The sequence below is a fragment of the Equus przewalskii genome, unplaced genomic scaffold (genome assembly GCF_037783145.1).
Source record: "Equus przewalskii isolate Varuska unplaced genomic scaffold, EquPr2 ChrUn-9, whole genome shotgun sequence".
In the NCBI taxonomy this organism is placed as follows: Eukaryota; Metazoa; Chordata; class Mammalia; order Perissodactyla; family Equidae; genus Equus; species Equus przewalskii.
This window is the reverse complement of record NW_027228757.1, coordinates 665,522-682,769: the sequence shown is the minus strand read 5'-3', so window position 1 is coordinate 682,769 and position 17,248 is coordinate 665,522. Positions and strand designations below refer to the sequence as shown.

The 17,248-nt window shown below is 57.3% G+C and overlaps 2 protein-coding genes across 17 annotated transcripts in view; one reads left to right on the top strand and one right to left on the bottom strand.

The window, feature by feature from the left end:
- Positions 1–333: 333 nt before the first annotated feature.
- LRRC71 (leucine rich repeat containing 71) lies at positions 334–13,460 on the top strand. 10 transcript variants are annotated; one of them, XM_070608578.1, is made up of 16 exons: positions 334–1,301; positions 3,910–4,059; positions 4,418–4,543; positions 4,650–4,725; positions 4,928–5,005; positions 6,878–6,946; positions 7,167–7,326; positions 7,411–7,494; positions 7,574–7,663; positions 8,346–8,495; positions 8,701–8,794; positions 9,205–9,293; positions 10,452–10,493; positions 10,571–10,682; positions 11,091–11,212; positions 12,114–13,460. In XM_070608578.1, the coding sequence occupies exons 1-16, from the start codon at positions 1,142–1,144 to the stop codon at positions 12,132–12,134; spliced, it is 1,623 nt and encodes a 540-aa protein (XP_070464679.1). In that variant the 5' UTR covers positions 334–1,141; the 3' UTR covers positions 12,135–13,460. The 10 variants fall into 10 exon arrangements, with proteins under 10 accessions (XP_070464679.1, XP_070464678.1, XP_070464674.1 ...); XM_070608577.1 differs by having other exon boundaries at positions 10,568–10,682; XM_070608573.1 differs by lacking the exon at positions 12,114–13,460 and adding an exon at positions 11,454–11,733.
- Positions 13,374–17,248, bottom strand: part of ARHGEF11 (Rho guanine nucleotide exchange factor 11) — a 99,391-nt gene continuing 95,516 nt past the window's right edge. For 6 of the 7 annotated variants that reach the window (XM_070608556.1, XM_070608552.1, XM_070608554.1 and 3 more), the window contains 4 exons: positions 16,623–16,718; positions 15,503–15,750; positions 15,093–15,282; positions 13,374–14,509 (listed from right to left, as the gene is read on the bottom strand). In XM_070608556.1, the coding sequence (XP_070464657.1) occupies positions 14,451–14,509; positions 15,093–15,282; positions 15,503–15,750; positions 16,623–16,718 (593 nt within the window). In that variant the 3' untranslated portion in view covers positions 13,374–14,450. The remainder of the gene's footprint in view (positions 14,510–15,092; positions 15,283–15,502; positions 15,751–16,622; positions 16,719–17,248) is intronic. The other variant, XM_070608557.1, reaches the window with a different exon arrangement.

Below are 17,248 nucleotides of genomic sequence, written 5' to 3'. Positions count from 1 at the left end.
GGAGTGGCAGTGGGGTGCAGAAGCTGAAGGCAGGAAGGCAGACAGGAGACGGTATACTCAAGTAGGGGCCCAGCAGCGGTCAGGGTCTAGACTACCTGAAGACTTTGAACTCAAGATTTCTAGGAAGCTTGGCCCGCCTCATTAACTCATTAGCGGATTTAATAAGTCCCCAGACCTCTAGGAGGCTAAATAGATGGGGTCGAGAATAGAAACCCAACGCTACACCAACTCGGTGGGTCTCTGGGCTTTTCCCACCAGGAGACCTCTCCTTACAGAATAAGAGGGTGGGCCCAGGGGAGTGGATCTGCTCCCAACTGGACTTTCCCTTCCTAGATTCCTCTGACTGCCGCGATCTCTCATAAGCCGGGCCGGCTCCCCGCTTTCCTGTGCTCAGTTTCGCGGGTGACTTTGGACGGCTCCTTGCCCGCCCTAGCCCCATCCCTCCATCCTGGTCTCGCCCTAGCCCCGCCCCTCCCTCCCGGTCTCGCCTAGCCCCTCCCCTCCCTCCCGGTCTCACCCTATCCCCATCCCTTCATCTCGGCCTCGCCCAAGCCCCGCCCCTCCATCCCGGTCTCGCCCTAGCCCCGCCCCTTCGCCTTGGTCTCGCCCTGGCCCCTCCCGCTGCGTCCGGGCCTCATCCTAGCCCCGCCCCTCCCTCCCGGCCTCGCCCTAGCCCCGCCCCCTCTGCTCCAGTCCCTCCACCACTGCCCCGCCTAGGTCCCGGGCCGCTCTAGGCCCTGACCCTTTGCACAGAGGCCGCAGGACCTTGCCCTCCAGGGATCACCTGCCCCTGTGGCCTCTGGCTCCCCTAGTCCTACCTGCCCCGCCCTGGCCCCGCCCTTCCCACCCGCTCTAGCTCCGCGGCTCCGCCCTTGGGGATCACCTACGCCCTTCTCTGACTCTGCCGCACCCCCTGTCGGCCCCGCGTGTGCTTTGCGGCTGCCTGTTTCCCGCGGGCCCGCGCACCTCGCGCGGTTGTCATGGAGATGGACGCGGAGGCGACGCCACTGCCGGTGGGTCGGGTCGGTGGACGCGGAATAGCGACCCCTGATTCGGCCACCTGTAGGGCGAGCCCCACAGAGTCCCGTCCTGCCTCTTCGCCCCCGTGAGGGTCCCCAGAGTCGCTGAAAACCGCGTCAGCATGTCAGGAGAGACGAGCGCGCCGGGGGCCTCCCCCAGGGCCCCGCGTCCCGCGACCCAGAAGTCGTCCGGCACAGTGACCAAAAAGGGGGATCGCGGGGCCAAGGAGAAGCCAGCGGCTGTCCTACCGCCGGTGGGCGAGGAGGAGCCCAAAAATCCTGGTACGCTGGCGGCGGGGTTGGGGGATTAGGCCTCCAGGTTGCAGCTCTGCCCTCCCGCCACTGGAGGTGTGGGGCCTTGGGCACGTTTCTTCTCTGTAGTGTGGAGGTGTGAGTCCTGCCTGCCTACCGGTGTGGAAGAATGGAGGTGATGGTGAGAAAGTACTTTGTAAACTGCAAATTCATTTGTTCATTCAACAAGCATCTATTATGCACTCACTGTGTGCAGAGCTCCGTGCTCCACCTTGGGACATGAATCACAGTTTTACTTCCAGCATAGTTCCTGAATCTCAGCTTGGCAGATGTTTGAATCGAACTTGATCTTAAAGAACCCACACTGTGGTTTGGGATGCTGACAAATACAATAATATGTGATAAGATGTATAAGAGAAGAAGGCCCAGGGGGTGATGGGAGGACACAGGGGGACTACAGGAGGTGACTTTGAGTTGAGTTTTATAGATACTCATTCATTTACTCAACAATTACTTTTTGGATGCCTGCCCTGCAGCTAGGTCCAATACAGAGAGAACAAGATGGACACAGGCCAGCCCACATGGAGTTTACATTCTCTGGGAAAAGAAAACCATGGGAAGAGTATAAGTAGAAGTGTGGCTCTTCATGTTGCAATTGGTAGAGCCCAGCCCAAACTAATTATCCACAAAGGAGCGTTTATTGCAAGGCTTCTTGACTCAAATCCACCAGCTTTGCCATCAGAGAGGGCCAGGAACTTGCTGTCCCTGGACTCACGGTAAAGCAACTTGGGAAAAAGGCTCTGATTGTCAGGCCCTGGTCAGGTGCCATCTCCTTGTCAGTCAGTATTTGTGGCTGGGGGAGAGAACTATGAGAGCTGGAGAAACAGCATTTCCAGAAGGAGAGACAAGATAGTATAGGAGGAGGAGCTGGCAGGAGAGGCTGATCAGCCTTAGGGCAGCGATGTAGGAGAGAGTAGGGGTCGTGACTGCACAGTGACCCTGGACAGGGCAACACGGAGGTCATGGCGGCTCTAGCAGGCGCCATTGTGTGCTGTGGCAGGGTCAGACGCAGGGCTCAGATGAAGTAGAGAATGACGGCAGACAGTAGGAAAGTTTATAGATTTAGAGGAAATGCCATCTGCTGGCTTCTGTTTCTCAAGAAGCTTCAAGTCAAGGTCATTAGGGAGCGTGAGGAAGGAGTGTGGGAGCCGAGGAGAGCAGGAGCAAGCCCCTTGAGAGCTGCACTGTCCACGAGGTCACTACCATTGTGCAGATAGAGAACGTTTCCATTCTGCCATGACATTCTGTTGGGAAGTGCTGTTCTGCAGCAGCAGTGCTCAAGGTGCTGTCCTTGGACCGGCAGGTTTGGCATCGTCTGTGAGCTGGTTAGAAAGTGAATTCATGGACTCTATCCAGCCTATGGAAGCAGAATCTCTGCGGATGGGGCCCAGGAAACTGTGTTTTAACAGGCTTACAGATGGATGTTAAAGTTTGAGAATCTTTGTTGTAGAGAAAGGTGGTGTGAGTGAGGCAAGGAAGGGCTGAGGGGCTCTCCCAGCAGAGGGAACAGCCCCAGGAAAGCCCGTGCGCAGGAATCAGCTGTACAAGGGGCTTAGCCCAGCCTCCCGGGGCTGCCTCCCCTCTGCCTTGTCCATTCAGCTGATGTTTCTCGGGCGTCCGTGTTCCCCCTGATGGCTGGGCGCATGAGGAACATGTCTCTCATCCCTTTGCCACAAGAACGCTTAAACCTCTCTACCTCCTGCCCCGACACATGCTGAGCACCTGTCCTCCCCTGTCCCTCCCCACCCTCGGGGCAGGCTACCTCCTGTTAGTGGCTGGAGTGCTCTCTGGGCACAGCCCCTGCAGTCCCTACTGCCCAGGGCCTGGATGATGTTGCTGTGGGGGGTCCAGGATGCCTAGCCAGCAGGAAGCTAGCCCTCTGCCTCCAGCTTCTCCCATTTGCCAGGGACACCCCTTCCCATCTCCAACAACCACTTCTTCCTGGGATGCCCATGGGGGAGCAGGAAAGAGCTGGGATCTCTGGGGACCCAGACAGCTCCGGTTTGCATAGCCCTCAGGATGGGATGTGGTGGGCATCTGTCTGAATTAATATAACTCTTGAATGAGTTAATATTCCTAAGGCATTTAGAAAAGTGTGGGACAGGGGTAAGTGCTATATAAATGTTTGCTAAGTAAATAAAAGCCTGCCACCCTGCTGGAATGTGGTGTCCATGTGTAGGGGTGGTAGTGGGAGTGGAGAAGTACTGGTGTTCCTTCCTTGGCTCACATCAGGCCTGGAGCTTCTTTCTCCGTGTGACCCTGAGCAGTCCCAGCAAGGAAGGGACATAGGAGGCTGGGCTGGGGAGGTGGAGCCCCGTGTCCCCCCGCCCCGCCCCCCGCGGGAACAGAGAGCCGGAATGGAAGAGGCTTTGGCCCATGGGGCGGGTGGAGGAGCGCGCACAGAAAAGAGGTGCCCGGCTTGCCTACATTCCACGCCCTTTAGTCTCCTTTCTCCCAGGTCTTGATTTCCCACTGTTTCCTCTCAAGTGTTTTCAGCGTCAGTCTTTACAATGCATCTTACATTAAAAAAACGGCTGTAAGGATGTCCTTCCCTGCCTCACTCCTCCCCGCCCCGCAGAGGAGTACCAGTGCACCGGGGTCCTTGAGATCGACTTCGCCGAGCTCTGTACGCTGTCTGGCTACACCGACTTCCCCAAAGTTGTGCCCCGGCCCCGCCCGCACCCGACCTTTTTCCCCTCCGCTTCTATGTCGGAAAAGCCCACCCAAGGTGAGTGACAAGGGAACCCCCGGGTGCCTGCCAGAGCCACCTCGCCCATCCCCAGCCTCCCATCGCACGGTGGGCCGAACGGCGGGGGCGCAGGGCAGTGTGAGAGAGTGAGGGGGCGGATGGGGAGGTGGGGTTGTCTCCCGGCTTCCTTCCCAAACCCTCACAGACGCGGCCCTGGCCCGAGAAGCAGCGCCCCCAGGCGAGCGCCTCTCACACCTGCGGAGTCCTCCCATCCCGCCGCCTCGGTGGGAGCCGTCCCTGCCTCTCGGGCACCCGTGGGCTGGCCGGGCGTGCGGCCCGGGGCGGTGGCTCTGTCCCCTCCCTGCTCACCCCATCTCCTCGCACCCCTGCCTTCTAGAGGATCAGCGGCTGTCGGGGTCCTGCAGCCTCAACAGCGTGGAGAGCAAATACGTGTTCTTCCGGCCCACGATCCAGGTGGAGCTGGACCAGGAGGACAAGGCCGTGAAGGAAATCTACATCCGCGGTGAGGCACCCCCGCAACTCCTCTCTCACCTCCCCGCTAGCGCTCCCCACCGCCCCCCCCCTCGCGCCACCAGACCTGAGGCAGCTTCCTCCTCTCCTTTCCGCAGGCTGGAAGGTTGAGGAGCGGATCCTGGGTATCTTCTCTAAATGTCTGCCCTCCCTCAGCCAGCTGCAGGCCATCAAGTGAGGGGACATGGAGGGGGGTGGGCAGGAGGCCAATGTGGGGGGCCGGGCTCCTGGTGGCTTGGGAGAAAGAACTGAAGGGGCATGGAAGACCCTGGGGACTGTGGGGAGGGGGCTTGCTGGGGGAGGGTGTGGCTGGAGAGGGCGGTAGGGGAAGGAGGTGATGCCCCAGCCATGTTTCTGCACTTCCCCCCAACTCCAGCTTGTGGAAGGTGGGGCTGACTGACAAGACTCTGACCACCTTCATCGCACTCCTGCCTCTCTGCTCCTCCACACTCAGGTCAGCGACGGGGGAGGCCCCCAGTGCCTGGGTAGCCTGGCTGGGTGCGCAGTCAGAGGGGAGCAGTTTGGGGAAGGGAGTGGCAAGTCCCACCTCCTGCAGGCCTGGCTGGCATCCCTGTGGAAACAGGGTGCAGCTAGTGTCTGTTGGGTTTTGAAACTTCCATCTGACAAGAAGCAGGGTGCCCTTTTCTGCCTCCACCAGTGGCTGAAGAGCCTGACCTTTGGGGCCTCATCCCCTTTTCCTTTCCATCACCCACTCTCCCTGGAGGATTTTTCCCTCACTCCTTGCTCCCTGGAGCCTGACACTGTACCAGGGCTGGTTCTCATCCTCCCGGACCTGGCAGTTCAATGAGGGAGGGAGAAGGATTTAGGAATAGATACTGCAGGGCAGTGTGGGGACTGCGGTGATGGAAGAACGGTTCATGCGGTGGGGGTGGGGATGGGGAGGTGGCTGTGGGGGCAGAGAAGGAGTGCCACCCCATCTTGTGGGTGTGGGGCAGGGAGACATGGAAGGCTCCCTGGAGGAGGAGGTGCTGGGCTGAGCCTGAAGGAGGAACAGGAGCAGGCAAGGCAGGGCATTGGGAAAGGACATTCCTTTATAGAAGGGAGCTGGAGCAAGGTGTGAATAGTGTCACCACAGGTGTGGTTTACTGTATAAAGGGCAAAGCTGATTTGGCCACCCCTGCTTGAGGCTCCCCCAGCACACTTGACTTCTCCTGCTTCACAGCACCCTCACTGCCACCCACTGGCTCGCCCATCTTCCTCCTGTGGATGGGATGGGTGCTTCTGGAGGGCAGGGGTTGTGATTTCTTCAGCGGAAGGTCCTCAGTGCTCCCTGTATAGAACACCATGAAACATATTTTACTCCATCATGGGAATTAGAAACAACTTAACCGGCAGAAAAATAATTATAGAATTTAGCTTAATATGTAAAACCTAAGTCAGATCAACATAATAAGAATAATTTTAGGTGAATGCCACCCAGTTTAGATGAAAGATGAGCCAGCCTGAAAGGCTGAGCAAAGATAATAAATCACGGGAGAAAATTTTTAAATAGAGAAAGTTCTAGCCATTAGTTCAATTTCTGTTGTGACTTAGAAAAAGACCTCCATTCTCTCAGCACTGTTGCAGAAGCCACTGCCTTATGGAGGGTCATGTATTAGTTGCCTATTGCTGTGTAACAAATTACCTCTATACTTAGTGGCTTAAAACAACACACATTTATGATCTCACCATTTCTGTGAGATAAGTCCAGGTGGAGGTTAGCTGGGTGCATCCGGCTCAGGGGCCTGGCGAGGCTGCAGTACAGCTGCTGGCTGGGCCCACAGTCATCTCCCATGGGGCTGGAGCATCTGCTCCCCAGCTCACTTACGTGGCTGTGGCTAAGCTCAATGCCTCCACACGTGAACCTCTCACATGCAGTCTGAGTGCCTCACCACATGACAGCTGATGATCCCAGAGAGTGCCAGAGAGCACCCAAGATGGGAACCAGTCTTTTTATAACCTAAACTTGAAGTGACGTTCCATCACTGTTGCCATATTCCACTCATCAGAAGTGAGTCACTAGGTCCAGCCACAATCTAGGGGAGGGGATTACACAAGGGCATAGATACCTGGAAGTGGGGATCATCGGGGTCATCTTAGAGGCCACCTTACCACAGGTCAATAACTCTGGGGAGTGACCCCTTCACATGGCCACACTTCTGGATTTTTAGTCTGGAGAACTGTCACATACAATTTCCTTTATTGGGGGGCCATTCTTTAACTCAGTTTCCAGGCTGCTCCCTAGAGACCCACATTTCCTCTCTGTCCCCTTCCTTCACCTGGCCTCAGTGGTGCCTCCTGTTTCTCAAATCTCTCCCACCCTCAGGAAGGTGTCTCTGGAGGGGAACCCGCTGCCGGAGCAGTCATATCACAAGCTCATGGCATTGGACAGCACGTGAGACTCACCCCCTTTCTCTGGGCCCGCCCCCCATTCCAAGTTGTCCCTAGTCCCCATTCTTCCTTGCCCCTCTAGCACCTCCCCCAAAGACCCTCAATTCCTGCCCCTCGACCCTCAGACTCGATGGACCTCCTCATGCCCCCAAGTTCATCGAAATTCCTGCAAACGCCCAGGACCCCCTGTTTCCAGTGACCCTCGTCTCCCTTCCGCTGCCCAGGATCGCTCACTTGTCTCTGCGGAACAACAACATCGACGACCACGGAGCGCAGCTCCTGGGCCAGGCTCTGTCCACGCTACACAGCTGCAACCGGACCCTGGTCTCGCTCAACCTGGGCTTCAACCACATCGGGGACGAGGGCGCCGGCTACCTCGCGGACGTGCGTGAGCGGCGAGGAGGGACCCACGGGAGCTGGGACGGCCCGGGTCCCGCCGGCTCACGCGCCCCCTCCCTGTCTGCCCAGGGCCTCCGGCTGAACCGCTCCCTGCTCTGGCTGTCCCTGGCTCACAACCGCATCCAGGACAAGGGCGCCCTGAAGCTGGCCGAGGTGAGTTGCCGACTGGGTGGGGCCGGTGAGCGGACTCCCGCTCTGGGGCGTCTGATCGCGAGGTGGCGCCTCGCCGCAGGTCCTGCGCCCCTTCGAGTTGACGCACACCGAGGTGGTGGAGCGCCGGCGCCTCCTGCTGGAGAAAGGGCCGCTGGAGCGAATGCGATCGGTGAGGAGCCGCCGGAGCCGAGAGCCGAGCCCCTCTTAGCCCTCCAGGTCGGCTGCTTTTCAGCAAGCTGGCCATGTCCTAATGTGTCCTCTGGCCCTCTGTCGTGACCATCTTTTTCTGTGACTTCTGCACAGATCTAACAAACATTTGGGCTTTAACGGCAGAACCACTCTATGGGCAGTAGAGGGTATTGGCTAACAGAAAGGACTAGATTTAGACCGCCTGTGCTTGACATTGGGCTCATCTACATAACAGCTTGTGACCTTGGACATGTTATTTAACCCACCGGTCACAGTTTCTTCATCTGTAGAATGGGAATGATTTTACCTACCTCATAGGCTTGCTGAGAGGATTAAGGGAGTTAATTCACGCGATGCACTTGGAACAGAGCCTAGCACTTAGTTCAATGAAAGTTAGCTACTATTTTCTCCCTCAGTGTGAGGGTCACAGCCCCCATGCCCACCCCCCAGCTCATCCCCAGATCCCTCTGCCCTTTCTTCCCAACAGCACCTCCCCCTAGAGGAGTCTCAGGCAAATTATTTTGGCACTTAGGCAGGGAGATGGGGGTGGGGTGCTGCCCAACCGAATGCTGCCCAGGCTCGAGGCTCCCCCTCACCTCTCGCCGAGGAAGGGGCGCTGGCTTCTGGCTTCTTCCTCCATCCCCTCCCATTTGTGAGCACAGCCTTCCTCCTCTCGACATGGGGAATCCAAATCAGATCGTGAGAAGAGTCAGGCGATAGGGGCCAGCAGTGTTGCCCTGGTGGACAAGGCAGACAAAGTGCAGACAATGAAGACCCCCAAGGGCCTGGGCAAGAAAAAGGAGAAGTCAGGGGTAGGTGTACTGTGGGCAAGAGAGCCTTGGGCCCTGGAGGAACGGGGGAGGCAGCTTCCGTGGGGTGGGGCACAGGTGGGGGCGGAGGGAAGAAGGCCTTTGAAGGCCCACCTCAGGCCCGGGGACCTAACGCGGCCCTGTCCCACACCTGCTCCCTATCCCAGGGGAGGTAGGACTTTCATCTCTTTCCTAACGTCCTCCACAGGAAGTGGTGAAGAAAGATGAGAAGTCAGGGTCTGCGCAGTCGCCTGTACAAGGAACCCCTAAGAAAGAAGACTCCACAAAGGCAGGCAAGGGGAGTAAGTGCTAGTGCCCTGCCGCGGCACCTTCTTGGTGTGGAGGAAGGAAGAGCACTGGGCAGGGTGCAGGAGAGCTGTTCTCAGCCTCGCTGTGTGCTCTGAGCTAGTCCTCTGGTCATGTCCCTCTCTGGGCCTAATTTCCTTCTCTGGGTGAGATGTAGAAAGCCCCACCGGGCCCCACATCCTGACACATCACACCACACACTTTGTTTCCCTGGACTGGACCCCCGTGGCTCAGCCCTCAGAAAAAGAACCACCTGCCTAGCAAGGGGCCCCCTCCAGCTCTGTTTCTATTGCACCCAACCCAAAGTTTGAGGAGCCTCCTTTCTTGCTCCAGCCCACTCTCTCTGGGGAACATGGGTGGCATCAGAGTTCTGCACTGTGCATTCTGGCTCCTCTTCCCACACCAGAGGTGACCATCCCTGAGCAGAAACCAACCAAGGGAAAAGGGCCCAAGACTGGAAGCAGAGAGAAGCGCAGCATCCTCCTGGAGTCAGAGGTAGGCTGCAGGAGAAGTGGGGTGGGGATCCTTGGGACCCGGGCTGCCCACGAGCTCTTACCCCAGCCCCTCCTGGAACGTGGTCTCCAGCCCTGGACTGTGGCAGCAGCCACTTCAGTTCACTTTCTGTCTTCCAGTCCTCTTACCACACCTGAACCCCCGCAGCCCCCTCCCAAGCTGGCCTTGCTGGCGGATGATAGAGCTTAGCGCTCCCCCTCTCCCCTGCCTTGTTGACTAGGAGCCCACACCCTGCACTTTTGATGTGCTGTCTCAGCTCAGGCTACTTCCCAAAAGGCCATTGGTTCACCGTCACCACCTCCATCATCTGCTTGCACAGTGGCACAGGGAACAGAGCACGTGGTCCTCAGCCCCTCTCAGCAGAGCCCCAGGAAGGCAGGGCGTTTTATAGTAGTTTTTATAACCCTGGGCACGGCTCCTTCAGACCCCTTCTCCTCTGCCCCTGGAGCCTCCGTTTTCCCTTTCAACTTGTTCCTTGCTTCAGGAACTGCCAACTCCATAGGTCCCATCCTTCCCCAGGCCTCCAGCTGGAGGGTCTGTCTCTGTCCATCAGGAGACCTCCCTTGCCCTGGGCAGGGAATGGCCCCCTCCCCTTTTAGGAGTCTTCTCTGGCACCCAAGACAAGATCTTACGAAAGAGGAAGTTCAGGTGGAGAAAGGGGGTGGAAGCTGCCTTTCAATTCCCAGTTTTCTTTGTCCCTGCCCGGGTCTTCCTCCAGGCTGCTGCTTCTCACCAGGACTACTGCAGTTTCTTCTCATCCTGCCTTCAGTGTCATTTCCCTCCAGTCATTGCCCTCTTTGCTCTAGCTGTTAGGAAATCCTTAGTGGGACCCAAATGTGACAGACTGCTTCATGCCCCAGAGCCTTTGCACCTGCTGTTTTCTTTGCCTCGAACACCTTTCCCTTCTATCTTCATCTGTAACGACCCCATACCATTCAAACTTCGGCTCACAGGCTGCCTCCTCCAGGAGACCCTTCCTGACCCCCAAGACTGGGCTAGATGTCCCTCCTCCATGTTCCCAGTGCTCTGAGCTTACCTCTGCCACTTGTCACACCATACCCCATTACTGTCTCACTTTCTGGCTCCCCCACACCAAGTTGCTTCTTGAGGGTATGGGCTTATTTATCTTTGTATTCCCAGCACCTAGGACAAAGCCTGGACTATAGCCGGCCCTCAAAACATGTATGTTGAATGAATGAATGACTGGCCTGTTGACCAGCTCCCCTCTCCTCTGCTGCATTAGTATTCTGCTTTAGCAGCTGGTTACTGAAGCTATGGAGATGGTCAACCCTCTCCTGGAGCCTGTAGAGCACCGAGATGGGAAAGTTTTCATGCCTGGGAACAAGGTCCTTTTGCACCTCAACCTCCTCCGTATGTGTGCCAACCACCCCTGCCCCCCTGCCGCAAGGCTACCTGGGTCCCACGCTGCCAGGAGGGTGCCCCACCCGACTCCACGGAGCAGAACGTGGTTCTCCTGTGGATGGGCTTTGTGCTGTCAGAGGCCCTCTTGCAGGGAGCTTTGGGGTGAGGGAGGCAGGCCCTGGGTTGGGCAATTAGAGAGTAAGGAGGGGCGGGAGAGAGCACTGGGGTGGAGAATACCAAGGGTGAGGGAAGTGAGACAGAGGAGGGGTCAGAGGAGGAGGGCTGGGGTGAGGGACCAGGCAGGGGGTAGGCCTGGGCTGGTGGGTGGGGTGCAGGGAGTTGGTTGTGCACTGAGATGGGGGTGGGTGCCAGTGAAGCTGGCGGTGTAAGCAGCCACCTCATCTCCTCTTCCACCAGGAAACCGCATCACAGAGGTGGGGCTGGAGGGCTTCCTCAGCACGGTACAGTACCAGGCGCAGTTCTCCAAGGCCAAGAGTGCGTCCAAGGGCCCCGTGGGGCTGCTGTGGCTGTCCCTGGCGGTGAGTGCCATCACTCTCCTGCTGCAGGTGGCTTCTGTGGCTCCCCATTTTCGAGGCAGGCCTCCAGTGCCCCTCATTCTTTTTATCACAACATAACCTGAGTCCCTCTTGCTGCAAGATCAGCAGTCCTGCCCACTTTGCCTTTTCTCCATGTCCCCCAACCCCGAACCCAGGATGTTTTTTTCCCCCAGAGGACTAATCTTTCCTCTGTCAGCTGTCAGCCTTCCTTTCCCTCCTTCAGAAAAACTGCTTCTCCCCACAATGTCCTACGTACATCATGATCCAGGAGCTGATGCTGCCAAGGGACCCCATCAGTAAGGCCAAGTCCAGGGAGGAGGAGGCCATGGCTTCCTCCACCTAGCCCCTCCCACCTTCCTCCCAGACACTGGGCCACAGAAGCTTCTCCTGTCCCTGCGTGGGCTGACCTCCCTGGAGGAGATCTCAGATTATGAACAAATTCTATTGCTGTACTTTTTTCCTTGAGGTTGTTTGAAAACTTTGTTCCAGAACTACTTGAAACATTTGGACTCTGAGCCTGTTCATGTTACATGGCCAGAAATGGCTGAATCACTTTACAGTTCTGCTGGGGATGCTCTCAGCCCCTGTGGCGTTGGCCAGCCAGGGCCTTTGCTCTCCTGCCTCCTCAGGGCCTAGCTCTTGCCTGCTCAGGCCAGTCACTCCCCTGTGTTCCCCAGAGGACAGGCCATGCGCCTGGGTTTGCATTCGGCCTTTGGTCTCAGAGGCAGAAGGGAAGGACTTGGGATTAGTGACCGATGGAGCCCGGGCCCCACCTTTCCCTCCCCTGCGCCCACCCCCTCCTGCTTCTCCCTGGCTGGCCCAGGTGTCTGACTGGCTTGGAGGAGAGGCAAGGGCTCAGCTTAGGAAAATGTGGCGTTGGCAGGTTACTGCAGAGAAGGGCTGAGTCTCAACATCTACACAGCAAAGGCCAAGCCCTACACATGAGCCCGAAGAACACTGCCTGCAGATGCCAGCGACCTGACACCAGGGACTCCCACCCGGCATGGGGCCATGTGGGTGGGAAAGCTGGGGACCCCGTGTCTCTGCCCTTCAGCGTTGCCTGCCCTAAGACAACCCACTGCCATGCCCGGAGAGCACAGGGCCGGCTCCCGGGGAGCTGACGGCCGCTCTACAGGGAGAAGTGTCCCCCGTCACCTCTGGGCAGATTTAACCTGGGCCACACCCCCTGAGCCCCAGTCCCCTCATTCTGTGGCCTCGACAGGGACTTGCTCTGCCTGCCCAGAGCTCCCTCTCTGCGAGGCTCAGTCTCTGCCTCTGCCCGGGGCTGTGGCTCGGCCTCTCGGCAGCCAGCTGCTGAGCTTCTGCAGAGAAGATCGACCAGCACTGAATTCCGCACACCGAGCACATTACAGGTGCTCAGCGATGATCAGTCACCTCAGCTTCTCCAGTTATCCCTGCCCAAGTCCGTCTAAAGCTGCGGCGCACCCCAACAGCCCCCGTCCATATCCCGACACTTGATCACCAGCGACTCGTCTATTAGTTCTGATGCCCAGCTAGACCGTAAGCTCGCGAGGTCAGCGTCTAGCGTTATGCTACGTCTAGGAGGGAGAGTATGAGCTAGTTAGGGCTGAAAGAGAATCTGTCCCTTTCTCCAACAATGAAGGCAAAGAGACAGAGGAGTTTGGATGGTTACAGTCCTAGGGATGGGGATGTGGCTGTGGCTGCCGTGCTGGCCTCCAGGGTTGTCAGGGCCTGTGGGAAGGATGTGGACGGCTGATGACAGTGACAACTGGCCAGGACTCTGAGGTGACCCTCCCCATATGTTTTCCCTTTTAAGTCCTAAAGCTCATTGAGGGCAGTTCATGAGGTCTCCTGACTGGGTCCTCTGCTCCTTTGTATATATGTGTGTGTGTGTCTAAATTAAGTGAGTTCAGTGTCTTTTCGTTTGGGCCACAGGGGCTGTGTAGCTCAGTTTGCCCCACTGCAGTTCCGTGAGCACACATCTGAAGCTCTGGGAGAGAATATGGCAGGACCTGGGTAGGGGGCTTGATGCGGGGTCAGGGGAAGGACACGACGACACCTCCTTCTGTTCCCTCTATCCATTTCTAACCACCCTCTCAGGGAACCAACCACAATATCTTTTATCACAGCACTTCTAAGAATCACACACACACCACCACAGTTGAAGAATATTTAACTTTTCTTAAAAAAAAAATCTTAACCATGAAAGGAAGAAAATAAAAGAGTATACATTATTTTAACAGCAAAACAGTCATTTCCATATCTATATTTTATATATTATATATATTTATATATATATATGTATATATACACCTAGCACAGTGTGTATATTCTATTTGTCAGTGGGGGAGTGGAGTGGACATGGTAACAGGGGCCAACGCTGTGGTGGCTCCTGGGGATGGTCCTGGTTAATTCGGGGACTCCAGCATTCAAACCCCCTCCCCCCACCTCCTGGTGGGGGGCCCAGTTTTCAGCTCCATACCTGATACACTGGTTTTCTATGGGGGGGGGGGGAAGGGTGGTCACAGATGGGGTAAGATTTCCCCTGAAGATGAGAAGTCCTAGGAGGAAGGGAGCAGCTCGGCACCCAGCTAGGCGGCCAGAGGCCAGGAGACCTTTCCGCCCACAGGGGACTGGGGCACTCAGGGCCGGCTACACCTTTGGGCCCTCATCCTGAGCTGGGTGTTAACCAGGAGGTCCAAGTGAACCTCCCCTTCTCTCAGCAGTCCCTTCTATAACTGCCTCCAGCACCCCAGGAACAGAAACAAAAAAGGTCAAAGTTATTTACAATAGCAAAGATGCACTTACAATACATACATATTTATAGGAAACCAAAGTGACAAAGAGGAGAGGTGGAGGCCCCCACCCCAGCCTTGGGGTCCTGTGGAGAAAGGGAGGGAGGAAGAAAGTGCATTTACACAGAAGCCTCCTCCCTTCACTTGCATGTCTGAGGGCACCCACACATACAGGCGGACACGCGCACGGGGGACGGGGGCCTTTCGGATGCAGTTAGCATGCTTAGGAGACACGAGGCCTTGGAGGGGGGCTGAAGGGAGGGAAAAAAGACACTGGAACTTGACTCCGATCTTAGCAGACCAAGCAACATGCGGGTCTCCCCCCTGGGTCTCGGCTGGATCCGTCTCCTCAATTGCCTCCACCACAGGGAGGAGGTTAGGGGTCTCCCCACCCTGTGCCCCTGAGCAGGAGTGGGCTGCAGAGGATTTGGTGGTGTGGACAGTTACAGCCCTGGGGATGTGGCTGCCTCCGCCGTGCTGTCTTCCAGGGGGGTGTCGGAGCCTGTGGAGGATGCAGGGATGGCATGAGGAGCTGGCCTCTGAGGTGGGCCTCCCTCTGATGTTTAGCCTGGAAAGTCCTCAAGCTCGTGAGAGCAGCTCCTGTGGTGCCATCTGTCTGTGACAAGGTGCTCTCCTCCAGAAACCCTTGAGTTTCTTGTGGGGCCTGGAGAGGGCTGTCTCCTGAACCCCCCTTTTGTTTTGTCGGCCCCTGAAGCCCGTAGGCAGGCATGTGCTTTGTCTCCCTGAGATGGAACACAGCCTTGTGGCTGGCCCACTCAATCTGATTCTGAACCGTTTAATAAGAACGGATTTTAGATGTGAGACTAGGCTCACCCTGGTTCATTATCTCCATAACCCAGGAAATAGAGGCTTCTATTTTAAGTTTCCCATTTGAGGGGAGTTTCTGTGGGGCTTCCCTAAACAGATCTCTTTCTGAAGCTGAGGGATGAATTAACTGTACCTAAGGGCAAGTGAGACCCCTTCCTCAGAGCCCTCGCTCCCCTCACACTGCAGGTGACGTTTCCTCCCGAGTTGGAGGCCTTCTCCCCCAGCATAGGTACAAAGAGGGGAGCGGCTTTACTCACCATCCTCAGGGCAGGGCCCCAGTTCCTGGCTGTCCCTGGAGTCAGAGGCTAGGGGCTCCTTGGCTGGAGGTGACAGGGTGCTGTTTGTCCATCTAGCCGCCTCTGTGTGGAAACTGCCCACAGGCGTGGTGCCGCCAGATGACTCTCCCCCGAGGGACCTGAGCAGCTCTCTGTGGGCCAGCTCCATGTCCTGGAAGAGTTAGTTGCAGGGGGATGTGTGCCCTCGAGTCCTCCTGTTCATAAGGTCCCTGGGGAAGGGACCAGGCTCTCTTATCTGTGCTGGGCCCTAGGGATGGGGCTGTGCTTGAGTGAGGCTAGGTGCGAGGAGGGAAGAGCCCCAGGCCAGGATCTAAGGCTCCCAGGGACACACCACAGAAAGCCTCCAGGGACCCAAGTCCCGTTTCCCTTACCTTGAGCCTGTTGAGCTTGAGGGTGAGCTGTTCAATGGTGCGGAAGATCAGACCCACGTCCCTGAGGGCCAGGCTGGGGGGAGAGTGGCCGGGGCGCCTCTGATCTTCATTGCTTCCCAGCCGCTGGGGCCGAGGCTCAGTCTGCCAGGCAGGGAGGCTGTCAGGCTGGGAGGGGTTCGTGGGTACCTCTGAGGGGTCGCTGCTTGAGTCCAGGGGTCCTGCTGGCATGCTGACATAAAAACAGTTCCCTGTCCCCACAGCAAGAGAGAGGTTAGGAGTCAAACAGAGAGAAGTCGAAGCCCTCCTCCCTCCCATGGTGTTCCCCGTGCCGAATGACAGGGCCAGGGAAGGCACCACAATGAGCGCAGAGCGGGCTGGCCTCACGCCGCCTGCCCGTCCCTCATAGCTCTCCTCCTCCAGAGCCTTCCAGATAGCAGTTTGCTGAGCTTGGCCCATAGCAAGGGAAGTGGTGGAAGTTACGAGAAAGTGGCAGGGGCTCCGTGTTTCATCTGGGAAACATGGAGTGGCTCTGCTCCTTGGTCAAGAGGGGTGGGCTGGTTTCGGGGACCTGTGAAAGGAGCGGGCGGCGCCTCCTTCACTCTGCCCCGTCTCAAGCTCTGCTGTGAACTTCAGCCCCACCCCCTTCGCCAACCGCCATCTATTTCATGATGCGAGAGACACCTCAGCTCATCAGAGGGGGCTTGGGGCAGCTGGAGGAAGGCCATGGTGGGTCCCTGACAGGGCAGTAAGCATAGGAAACACCGAGGAACCTGGGAGGCCAGGTAAGCCTGTTTCCACGGTGACCTTGGAGTTGTGGCTCAGACAGTCATGCTAAGGACACTGGGCCTCCTTGCCCAATCTCAGGACAGCACAGACTGCCAAACCTACTGTTCTGAAAGGCACCTGGGCAGCTCTTGACAAGTGGGTGGCACAGAGTCTGTTTCCCTGTTTTGAGGCCCATGTCCTACTCCCTCCCCATTCCAGACAATTGAGGGAATGCACGGGTGTGTCCCCCCATGTGACTGCAGGTAGGGCTCCAACTCCCAAAGCCCAGCTCTGCCCCCACAGGCCCCTCGCTCCAGCCCTGGCCTGTCTCTGGCTCCAAGGAGAAGTTCATTACCCGTAGCCTTTGCTCCGCCTTCCACTTCAGGTGGCTCAGGCTCTGACTGGCCACTCTCTGGTAGTGCAGGGACAACCTTGCTGCCTGCCACCTCAGCTGCACCAACACCACCACCACCAGGGAGAGCAGAGACCGAAAGAGAAGGAAAGGGAAGGGAGAGAGAGCAGGAAGGAGAGGGAGAGAGAAGGGGGAGTGGGGATGGAGAAAAAGAAAAAGGGAAGAACCAAATGAACACAGGATCACTCATGATTACACCCCAGGGAGCTGCAGAGAACCTTCCACCAATTCACCGAAGGAGAGAAGGAAGGTCAGTTCCCAGAAACCAAGGAGAGGGCAGACCTTGGGCAGACAGAACGAAAAGTGTTCTTGGAGAGGGAGGCAGAGCTGTGCACTCAGGGAGGCTAGGAAACCCCCTCGCACTAACTCAGGCCCCATCCACCCGTCGCGGGCACCCCAGGCCTCATTTCGTCTTTCCCGCCACACTCCTCAGACCAGTATTCATCCTCAGCTTACTCCTCCCTGCACCTAGGGCCTCCCTCCCCAGGGCTCACTGCTCTGGCCAGGCAAACCTGTCCTGAGCACGAACCCTGGCTAGTCTCAGCTTTTCTTGTCTTAAAGCCCCCCAT